The sequence below is a fragment of the Zootoca vivipara genome, chromosome 7 (genome assembly GCF_965207765.1).
Source record: "Zootoca vivipara chromosome 7, rZooViv2.hap1.1, whole genome shotgun sequence".
Classification (NCBI taxonomy): domain Eukaryota; kingdom Metazoa; phylum Chordata; class Lepidosauria; order Squamata; family Lacertidae; genus Zootoca; species Zootoca vivipara.
The window spans coordinates 36,238,365-36,250,513 of record NC_142590.1 but is presented as its reverse complement, the minus strand read 5'-3'; the positions used below and the strand labels follow the sequence as shown (position 1 = coordinate 36,250,513).

The window sequence follows — 12,149 nt, the reverse complement described above, 5'->3', positions numbered from 1 at the left end:
GAAATGGATAAGAAAAGGAAGATCTTACCAATGTTGTTTATTCAATATTCACAGAGAGAGGCTTTGAAATGCAGCTTCCTAGAGTAATGGTGTTGCTCCGAGTGAAACCCCACCCCCTCAGTCTCTCCCATTATACGTCATCCCTACGGTGGCTGATCTGTGCCTTCTGCCTCTGAGCTCTCTGCTCTCCTACTTTCAATGCCCTCCAGGTTCTGGGAGAATGCTTTCTAAAGACACCGTCTATCAGCTGTTGCTCCCCTGTTGTTTCTTATTCTTCTTGCTCCTCTCCCATCATTTTCCAGCTTCTGCCTCTGAACTGTGACCTCCCACAAAACACTGTTGTAAATCTATACTGTCTTCCTCTTCTCTGGAAGGGTCAGGTTGGGGAGGCGGCCTTCACCATTCCTCCTCTGTCCAGTCCCTGATAGACTTGGGATGAATAACACTTTTTTAGATCATTCATCCTCTCAACCACCCTCTCAAGCATTAAACCTATTTAACAGACATTGAACTGACATTTAAAGATGGCAGCTTGTATGTACATTCTAGGGCTAGTAACTGAACCAAGTTCTCCAAGTCCAACACTGTCATGGGCAAGTTAGTTGCTTATGGAAAACAAGGGAACCCCCAGGGGAAGAAGGCTCTAATCCAGGGGATTGGTGGTGGGATGATGATGCATGGTCAGAGAGAAGAGGGAGCTGACTAGAGGAAGAGGTGTGGGAAGCTGAAAAGATAACATGGTTTAGTGAGCAGGAAGAGGTGGTGGCAGAGGCAGAAGCAGAGGCTGGAGAGGAGTGGGGCCAAGAGGCAGAGATGAGGCGCACTGCTGAAGAAGCCAGGGAGTCTCCCCCTCCTGCTTTGACCAGCTCCCCTCCTCCTTGGTCTCCCAGAACTTGCGGAGGTATGAAGAGGATAGAGCAAAGACAGACCATGCAAAGAAGCCTCAGGTTGCTTGAGAAGGACCTGGGAGAGGAAGAGACTTTGGGAACTGTCGGAAGGCAAGAACCTTCAATTCTTGCAACTTCTGCATTGGGGCAAGACCTCCTAGGAACAGAATTGCTGTGCTTATTAGGCATGATCTGCTTTTATTCCTTTGTATAAAGAGTTACCGTAAGTCCATTGATGCCTTCTGAGTTATTGATGATCTGTGCCAGACTCCCACCCTGACACCAACATACACACAGTGAACCAGAGTGGCTGGGGAAACCAGATGGGCAGGATATAAATAATAAATTATTATTATTATTATACGCCATAACTCCGGATTTGCCTTGTATATATTGTAGCAAGGTTTCATTTCTAGGTTTCATTCAACGAACCAATGTGACCTCAGTGCTCAGCAAACACTCACCTCAGTTTGCTCATTTACCAATAAATAAATAGTTATAGTTATAGTTGCATGCCCACTTTTGGGATAGCTAATTTTTTTGGCACATGCCAAGCACTAGTATCTTCTGCTATAGACAATAAACAATGCCTTGCCCTGGAGACAGGCATGATAGCTACGTGCCTTGCTGTCATGGAGGCAGGATTGCATTTAATTTCTCTATTAAATGACTGTTGCCCTTAATTAGTTAAGAAAGAGCAGCTTTATTTCATTGCTAAGCACGTGTAAATAACCTGCTTTTTAAAATAATGATAATAACGACCCAGAACTACGAAATTGGAAAGCAATGAGTAAATGAATAAAGCTACAAATATCATGTTGCTGAATTCCTTCTGCTAAGAGGGAGCCTGCACAGATGGAATGGAGCTGTGTCACCAGTGACCTTGCTCATTCTTCCGCACCAGTTGAATTTCTCCAAGTTCTAGCCTTCCATTGGAACTATGGAATTTCCAGTCTCAGTTGTATTGTGCCTTACCAGTGTGAAGCTCAGGAAAAACAACAACATTGCTATATCTTAACCTAGAAATGCCTTTCTTTCTTTCTTTCCTCCTAGCTATCATGCTGTGTAGGTACGAGCGTACAAACATGCAAGACCCTAGCTTGATCTAGTTAGAGATCTCAGGTGGGAAAGCTTCTGCCCAAGATTCTTGCGAGCTGAGTTTGAGACCCATTTTCCAGGATACTGTGCTAATGATCATTGTCCATTTGACATAGGTGGGCAAAGCAACATAAAATCATGCGTTAGTTCAGAGCTGAAGTCATAAACCTTTCCCTGTGACTTTTCTCAGAATCACCACCACCAGAGACTTGCCACAATCATAGCACAGCTAAATTTACACTCTCAGATCAAAAGCTGCATGTGTGGCTCTTTATACAGTTTGCTCCCTTGTTTAAGGAGACAAGCACACATTATGGTGGCAAGAAGAGGTGGTAACATTAGCGTTTGGTTGTCACTCCCAAGCAGGGATTCAATCTTTGCATAGACCAGTCTGACAATGTGCAGATTGGAACATTATTATCAATCACATTTCAAAATATGCATTTAACTGCATTTTCCCAGATTTCTAAAAATTCACAGAATAATGCAGAAATGTGATGGGAGAACACATGTAGAAGGGAAATGGAGCAGAAATAAGCTGGTCCTTCCTTCCTTCCCCAACGCCAAAGAACTTAAATATTCTAGACATCAGGCTAAATTTAATGCAATCCAAAATACTTAGTTGAATGAAGTATTGTCTTTTGTGAATAATACATCCACTACTAACTGGAAAAACTTGGTTTAGATGCTGTCTGTTTTCAAATACTAGGAACTAAACCATCCAAGATGTTGAGCAACAAATGAAGTCACAGTAAAATAGCACTGTCTGCAATTAAGAATCTTTTTCTGGTAATTTATTAGCCAGCTTCATGTTTCAATTTCTGAAGCTTCAAATGGATGGTTAAAATACTGAAATTTCAGTGACACTTCATTTTGGTAATCCAAAAGAGACTCGGATGCTCCAAATCCATCTTTGGCAGTAAAATGCTGACCCTAATATTTTGTACTTGGATTTTCAGAGGCAAACCCAATGCCAAACATTTGTTTTTGTACATCTGTGTTTAGCAATAGATCCAGATGGAGATCTAGTTATGGATTAGGATTCAAAGTACAAAAATCCCACATCAGCCTGCACTGGGGGGAAAAGTGCATTCATATTACATGGGGCATAAATTAATTGTGAAAATTAATTTTGCTTAGTATTATATTCAGACTGCATTAAGACCATACCAGAGTCATTCTCACTATGATGATCTTGGGCTGCATTTACCCTGATTTTCTAAGGTTTAGCCAACACGGCAAAACCCCACTTTGGCAGGCAGCATTGCATTCAGTCCCAAGAGTTTTGTGGATTTCTATGCCACCAAGACAGAAACCAGGAAAAACTAGTCAGCCCCCGAGGATGTGTCGGGTAGAAGTTCTACACACCAAGGAATAGAGATAGGTAAAGCTGTCCTTTTCAGTTACTCTTAACGTCTCTTTTCCCTAAACTTCAGTTATCCACAATTCCATATCCATTTGCATTGCGGGAAAAGAAGCCATCCAGGAAATTTGCCAGCATTGTATAGTGAATTTCTCCCAATATGCAATTTTGTATGCGGGTTCCATGATCACTGCAGGTGGTGACAGCAGTCATGAAATTAAAAGAAGCCTGCTTCTTGGGAGAAAAGCAATGACAAACCTAGACAGCATCTTAAAAAGCAGAGACATCACATTGCCGACAAAAGTCCGTAGAGTTAAAGCTATGGTTTTCCCAGTAGTGGTGTATGAAAGTGAGAGCTGGACCATAAAGAAGGCTGATCGCTGAAGAATTGATGCTTTTGAATTCTGGTGATGGAGGAGACTCTTGAGAGTCCCATGGACTGCAAGAAGATCAAACCTATCCATTCTTAAGGAAATTAGCCCTGAGTGCTCACTGGAATGACAGATCCTGAAGCTGAGGCTCCAATACTTTGGCCACCTCATGAGAAGAGAAGACTCCCTGGAAAAGACCCTGATGCTGGGAAAGATTGAGGGCACAAGGAGAAGGGGACGACAGAGGACGAGATGTTTGGACAGTGTTCTCGAAGCTACCAACATGAGTTTGACAAAACTACAGGAGGCAGTAGAAGACAGGAGTGCCTGGTGTGCTGTGGTCCATGGGGTCACGAAGAGTCGGACAAGACTAAATGACTAAACAACAACAAAGAAACCAATAACCCTTCATTAGCATAGCATGAGAAATAGAACCTCTTATACTTCCCGACTGGCTTTTACACAAGACCTGTCTCTTGCTCTTGTACAGTATCAATTGGTCCACATCACCAGGAGTGGGTGGGAAATCCTAAAGGGTTTCGATTTTTATTTTACTTTTAGATAGGTGTTCCCAAGACCTCTTTTGTGTTCTTTCTTTTGGCTGGTTAATTTCCAAACAGCATCCTCAATTGCTTCTTCCCCATATATTTACCTTTAAGAGAGAGAGGTACAGCTGATTTCTTCAGTTTAGGTTTTGAGAGTGAGTTACACACACACCTCAAACTGTTTTCCTTGGCTTTTAATTGAAAGGTTTGATTGTGTAAACTGCTGCAAGGTTTCTGTGGGCCTTTAATTTTATTAACTGACTGTTTTATTGCAAATTAAGTTGCATGTTTTACTGTCTGTTTTTATTGGAACGGTGTATTTGTTATTAATGTAAGCCGCATTGGGAAGGCCGTCGACTTGAAAGGCAGCCTAGAAATATCTAAAACAAATAAACAAACTGCAAGTTGGGTGAATGAGCAGAGAGAGAATAAAAAGAAGCAAATCAGATCAAGTGTTAAATGCAAAGTAAGGCAAAAATTCTAACTTTGTAAATACTTACAATGACTCTAAATTTATTGAAACTACTCGGGAAAGAAATCTAGGGTCATAATAGACCAGCAAGCTGAAATCACTGGCTTAGTGTGTAGCAGGAATGACATTCATCTGTGATGAAGATGAAGATGAAGTTGGATTATTGTGTATATGGGATATTTGGGGAGGCCCTCCAATAATTTATACCAACATGGTCACATGCCCTTAGCCCCAAGGCTTGGTTATGCACATTGCACTTTAGTTTGCTCATTGTCCAGGAGGTTTGTGACTTTATATACTTGTTCTAGTAAAATTGTCCTTTATATTCATAGCCAGTTCTGGTGTTGTGGGTTTGTTGTTTAATGATTGTTATTACACCTGATACTTTTTGTGTATACACACATGCCCTTAGCCCCATCCTCAATGCCACATCTACTTTCTCAAAGAACCATGCATCGCCCGCATTTGTCTGAAGTCCAACACACAAGCTCCTACTCACGGATAGGGGCTATACCTGCACCACCAGATTAACACCTTACACGAGTAATGCCCTACAAGTGAGCAACACATGGACAGGACTAGAATTAGTTTTTTCAATTTAATGCCATAAGGTGTCCCTTTAAAAGATGTCCCATAAAGGTGTCCCTTTAAAAGATTTAGGCAAATCCAAAGATAAATCTGCCAATAGCTGTAATGATGATAGAATAAGGAACCACTGCTTGGAGCCACTGTCTCCCTAAATACCAGATTTTAGGGGCATGGAATGAAGGAATGCTGTTCTCTTCAGGCTCTGTTTGAGGTGATAGCAATCAATACCTAACATTTCTGTCTGTCTCTCTGTGTGTTTTTCTATTAAAAAATAAACCAATTGGAAACTGATTCTACAAGTTGAGGAGGTTGGTAAAACCTCCTGCTTGAACCTAGGTTCAGCTTGCAATCCACATTCCACAGAACTCGTAAAGCGACCTGCCTGCTGATTTCAACAGCTCTAGATTACTCAGTGAAAAGCAAACTGTGCAATCTGAACCCCAAAAGTCAAGATTTTAACCTCCATGCTTTGTAGAGGAGGCTTAGTAAATACATACCAGTTTGAATGGTTGGCCTCTGGTTGTTAACGGGCACCACAGAGATGTTTAGATCATACACTGGTAAACTGGGGTGAAGTGGTATGGGTGGTGGGAAAATTGTGTCATCACAACAACCATCCACTATTCCAGCTTCTCCATCTGAGATGATCAAAGTTACGCTGTCCGTGAGATAACTATGACCTATTTCTCCTCCTAGAAAACACATACACACAAATTAAGGTGCTTAAAAAAAGCTACCAGGCTTTAAAATAAACATGAGGTAGTAACTTTCCTCCACCCCACCCCATGGCAGACAGTAAGAGAGCAGTAAGGGGATGGGTTTGGGTTTAAGTCTTACAGGCATCCCCAAACTGCAGCCCTCCAGATGTTTTGGCCTACAGTTCCCATGATCCCTAGCTAACAGGACCAGTGGTCAGGGGAGTTGGGAATTGTAGTCCAAAACATCTGGAGGGCTGAAGTTTGGGGATGCCTGGTTTAAGACATTTGCAGACAGCAAATGGAGTCATGAGAGCCAGTGTAGTGTAGTGGTTAAGAGCGGTAGACTAGTAATCTGAGGAACCGGGTTCACGTCTCTGCTCCTCCACATGCAGCTGCTGGGTGACCTTGGGCTAGTCACACTTCTCTGAAGTATCTCAGCCCCACCCACCTCACAGGGTGTCTGTTGTGGGGGAGGAGGGGAAAGGAGAATGTTAGCCGCTTTGAGACTCCTTCGGGTAGTGATAACGCGGGATATCAAATCCAGACTCCTCCTCCTCCTCCTCCTCCTCTTCCTCATTGTGTTAAGCAGCCTCAACTTGTGGTTCACATATGTAGTAAAATGTGTTGCCACCATTTAAGGTAAAACAGCTGCTGGTTAACATCACACAGATGCCCATCTTGTCAGAAGGTTAACCTATAATAATAGGTGCAGAGTCTGCACAGCACACAGCACAAAGTAAATAAAGCCTCGTTGCACTTAGCAAGCTCTCTCTTGTAATGCACAATTTTAAATAAATCATATTTATGGCAGACAGCGCATCAGGAGATGAACAATGAGAATTATCACTTTGTTTAACATGCATAGTGCATACATTACAATTCAAGCAGAAAACCAAAATTTAATTCACTATAAATTATGTTCCACAGAGTGCTAGATTTTATCATTTAAGGTGGTTTGTTTTTCTTCTCATTTCTTTTTTTTAAAAAAACAAAAACCACCAATGGTCAGACATGCCCCACCTTCTCACACAGGTTTCTGCTTAAGAAAAACAAAACACGTCTAGGAATTGACACCACCGCTAGGCATCTTGTACAGTACAGTTTCAGAATGCACAAAATCAAGGACCTTGTAGTCATCTGTAGCAGTAGGCTGTGGCTCTCAGGATAGAAATGCATTATTTTACAACAGCTTGAAAAGAAAAGAAAGAAATCACCAGGCTGAATATTTATGTAAAAATCAAAAGTTATTCGGATGTGTATAGTTGAGAAAGCAAGGGGTCAGAGAAATCCCAGTCCTGCTGGCTATTATGGCTTTGAGGGGAAAGGGATAAATCCATGTATTTTCAACAAAACTATTCTCTGACCTGCTTTGCACATCACATTAAGCCAAACTATGGTTTACCATGACTTCACAAACATTCTGGCTTCCAAAGAGGAGCTTGCACTCATATCCCTCTTCCCTGGCCCTTTTAGCTCAGCACAGCATGGCAGCTAAGCCATAGCTAGGGTTAAGCAGTCTCCTCCTTAATTACATTCTGTATCAAAGAGCAAACCTTGGCTACAGGTCATGGCTGAGGAGGGCAGAAATCAGCATATCAGCTGAACCTGAGATCTTGGTTTAGTCAATACCTGGTTTAGCAACTGCACCCCACTGAGCTGCGAGGATCAGGGAGGAGCTAAGAAGGTGAAAGCTCCACCCTGGGAGTCAGCACATTTGTTTGGCAGCTGCAAGCCATGGTCTGGCTCAGCATCTGTAAATAGAAATGCATGATAGTGCAAGACTCAGGGAGGCACACACACCACGTCTGTGCTGACTGCAGAGAGACAAATGAAAACCAAAAACAAATTTTGCTCATTATGCATAGATATCCCACCTCAAGCCTGCATTTCCATATATGAAACCACCATATGGCGATTTCCTTGCTACTTGCCAGAGCGACAAGCTAAAAATTCAACAGGACTGGGCAGAAGAGGGGAAGGAGGTCAAGAGAGGAGGAGGCAGAAATGTGGGGTAAAGACAACAAAGAAAGGAAACTGAGCCACTCGGCTACAACCCATCTTTATGGTCACAATACACTCCACACATTATGGAGTGCTGGCAGACTTAAGGAGGAGTCCCATCCATTCTGAAGGAGCTCCAATGGCCCACTAATTTTACTGAGAAAGATTTAAAGGCATACTTAATTCTTGAAACTAAAATTAATGAGATTTAAAATGCTTACCTCTGGCTAAATTGCACACATAATATTTTAATAAAAAGTTAATCAGTAACTAAATATGCTGACCAGCTGGTTTTCAAGAAAAAGATACTTAAAAAAACCAAGGTGGCATTTTCATAGGCAGGTTCCTTTAAAGTTGCTTGCAGTTTGCACCTATTAAAAAAAAAAGACCTTGTCGCCACTAGGGGGGAAATGCTCAAATATGTAAAATCTCAAAATAGAAGAGTGAATAAAAGACAGTTGAGAGATAAGTAAATTCATCACACTAAACATGAGGCTAGTGTTTAGGAAGTTACGTAGTGGGGCCAGGTTCAAGGTTCAAGGTCCCTTTACAACTTGGGTCAAGGATACCTCAGGGATCCCTTATATTCCTGCACAAACACTGATATCTTCAGGGGAATAACTGTTAGTGACTCAGATGCCCAGCTTCTATCCACAATGACTGGTTTTATGGCATGTATCCACAAGGACCCCTTCATTCAGTATTGTGGGCTCAATTTTATGAAATTGAAGTCAGTTGAAGTCAGACAAGCCTCCACCCTGTTGAACTTCCAGAGCCTACTGAATACATTTTATCATTCCAGCAGACTTTCTTATTGAATTCTGATTTTATAGTTTTAGCTCATTTCTAGTCTTTGTCTTCTGCATACCACTGTGATTAAGTGGAAGGCTGAGCCACATGAGAGACTTGGGAGCAGAAGAAGCAGCCCGAGTTTTCTAGTATGGTATGTTCTCGTGGGAAACAAATCATGATTATGAATGAAAACACAAAGTGGAAAACCTCCCCGTACAAAATAATAAAGCTTAAAGCAAAGATTAGTCTGCAAAAGGCACTCATTAAGGAATATAAGAGGGTATAGCTAGTAAAGTGCATGGACACCTGGAAGAGACTGTTGAAAGTAAACACAGCTGTTGCTGCTAATTACCTGTGTGCACATAGGAGATGGATCCTTGCGTGATGTCATGTTGAGAGAACTTCTCCACCACAAAGCCATCCTTTTGAATAACCCCATGCTTTGGAGCCCTGGCAATCATATAGATGAGTCTGGAGTCTTCACTGTCAGCATCTGTTGCATAGAGGTATTCAGCTGTGATGAAGACTCGCTCTCCTTCCTGGCACTCCAGACTTGATCTTAAACCAGGTTGCAGCTCTGGTGGCTCATCGTTTACTGGTATGATCTTGAATGAGGAAGAAAGAGGAGACATAACACATGGCTGGAAGGAAGGCCTAGAGACTGCCTGAATGTCTTAAACCAGTGCCCTCAATTAGGATGGCATATCCAAAAATTCCATACTTGTGTCTTGCAAAAACTGCAACCTGTCAGGTGCTTGCTTTTGCTAGATTGGCACATTATTCATGATGGCCAGCTGATCTACAACTGCGCTAGTTCTTTGATCAACATCAATATTTTATTCTGAAGAGTCAAATCTCTTCTAGGCCAGAGGTAGCATGGATCCCCAACAGGCAGGGGGCACAATTCCCCATATAGGTACCTAGCGGGGAACTGAAGTTTGTCTTAAACCAAAAGTTGAGGAAGAAGGAAAATAAAGTGAGCTTGAATCCTGACTAGATGTAGGCACTCTGGGCAATTGGTTCTTGTGTCTAAGATACTGGCCTCTTGCCAGCCTGGATGGGGTTGCAGGTATGCAGCTTAGGGGTGCTTCTGGATCCAGTTCTGCCACTGGAGGTCCACGTCGCCTTAGTGGCCAGAAGCACCCTTGACCAGCTGGAATCAGGAGAGTTTGACCATCGTAGTTCAGGTCTTCCCTTGCACTTGATCCAGAAGATGGAATTGGCACAAAATGCTGCAGCGTGGCCACTGACAGGAGTGAGACCCTGTCAGCATGTAACAGCCCTCCTCAGAGACCTGGACTGGTTGCCTATTTAATGCTCTTTGATCTGCGGAACTGGCACTGCTATATTAGTGCCACCTAATACTCATTGCACACATTTAAGATTTTTTTACACTTTGGAACTCCCTGCCTACTGACACCTTCAGTGTACGCTTCAGTGCTACTGCCTACTTTAACCATCTTTTAAACCATTTTCAACCGTCAGTGTCAGGGGCATAGCAAGGGGGGTGTTGGGGGTGGGCGCCCCCTGGCACCACCCCCAACTCCCAAGCCGAGTCCTGCCGCCCGGGAAAAAGCCTCGCTCGGTGAGGCGGCAGCTGGCTTGCTCGCTCACCTGCTTGGCCGGCGCACGCTTTGCTTCTTCCTTCCTGCTGGACGGAGGCAAGAAGCGGGCCAGGGCACACACACCCATGTGCACTACGTAGTGACGCCCCGCCCCACCCCCGGGTGCGCGTCATGTTTGCCGCTCCGGGTGCCTGAGCGGCTTCCTATGCCACTGGTCAGTGTATATGTGTCAGGCATGGAGTGTCCTCTCCTCCCCTGGCGGTAGCCTCAGAGGCAGGAAGAACAATTTGTATTTTATTTTATTTTATTTTCAGTCATCTGGTTGCAAGACAAGAGATCCATATCTCCATGCATAGGAGACGTTGGCTACTCTGAGTCTCTCCTCTTCCGTCCCCAACAACATCCTGAAACCCTACAGAAAGTCACAGGAGACACATCAAGCCACAAAACTAGAAGGGTCTCCCATACTCTCCAGGGAGGTCTCTGCTGGCTGCTCTCTCACTTCTCCCTCTTCCTCAACTATCTCGTAACTAGGCATTTCCTGATTCAGCTGTACATCATCCCTGTCTCCCTCTCCTCCTGAAACTGCTGGAGATGGGGGGGGGGACTTCCCATTCCCCTCCTCTTCTGAGAGGAGCCGATCAGACTTAGGGCACGTTTCCTATTCCTCCTGTTCAGTCCCTGACAAGATGTTTTATTTATATGGATGTAAACCACTTACAGACGGTTGTCCTTTTTTATCCCCCAATTGAACGGTATACAAATTTGTTAACTAAATGAATCCACATGGTTAACACATAGCATAGCCCATGCTGGCCCTGGAACTGTCTCTATCTACCATGTAAACATGTGTGTGATTTTTAGGGACCAGAATTCCACAAATAATTGACCCAAATTATATTAAAATTGCCTCCCTATGCACATAAGTGTACTCATGTCTGAAAGTATGGATGCCAATTGCAAGAAAATGCATCTGCATTGTGCAAGATATGGAGCCCCACTGAGACAAAAACCCCAAACATCTGGGATTAGGATAGGGTGGGGGTGGGGGTAGCATGCATTAGAGAAGCATTCAGCTCATGACTCCCCATTGCAATGCAACTTCAGTCATTCCCTGTCCTCTCCTTTCTCCCCCCTTTATATATCTGGCAACAGTCCTGGTTTTAAAAATGTAGCTCTACTGCAACCACAACTAAATTGACCTTGACTTGGTAATCTAGAGGCATCATGAACCTATTTAATCCAGGCATAAAACCTAATTTAAATAGAGAACTTGGTGTGAATCTAAAGGGAAGATTAATGAAAGTTAAAAACCTACTTGGTGAAGCTGAATAAGCCAGTATGTGATTAATACCTTCCAATTTATACATTGGTAAAGTTTATTGCTGAGTTGGTTATTACCTGTACTCTCAGTGTTCCATCTGCAGTGTTAAATCCATCTGTTGCTAAAAATATTATTTTGTCTTCAAGGGTTTCCGAACTGTCATGCCGATACCTTTTAAACACAATTACAGAGGAGTTGGGCATTCATTCATTAGAGTCTGGAACAAGCAAGCTGGGAGAGAACAAGGGCCATCAACTTCTATATTTACAGCTCATAGCCTTGACCCACTTGGGTCTTGGCCACATCTCCACTTGAGAGAATCTGCTCAGCTCTAGCAGGATTCAGTGATGCTAAATGAGTTACATCAGCTGGCGATATGGGAATATGGCAATGACCACAATGCATTTTTTTTCTTGGAGAGAAGTCAGAGATAAGGAACAGCTGT

General features: G+C 43.1%; 1 protein-coding gene across 1 annotated transcript in view; it reads right to left on the bottom strand.

Moving 5' to 3' along the window:
• The window catches only part of LOC118088169 (FRAS1-related extracellular matrix protein 1-like), a 106,764-nt gene that overhangs the window by 72,287 nt on the left and 22,328 nt on the right, over positions 1 to 12,149 (bottom strand). Inside the window, 3 exon segments of the mRNA XM_035121448.3 lie at positions 5,822 to 6,016; positions 9,168 to 9,420; positions 11,782 to 11,875. Coding sequence (XP_034977339.2) covers positions 5,822 to 6,016; positions 9,168 to 9,420; positions 11,782 to 11,875 — 542 coding nt within the window.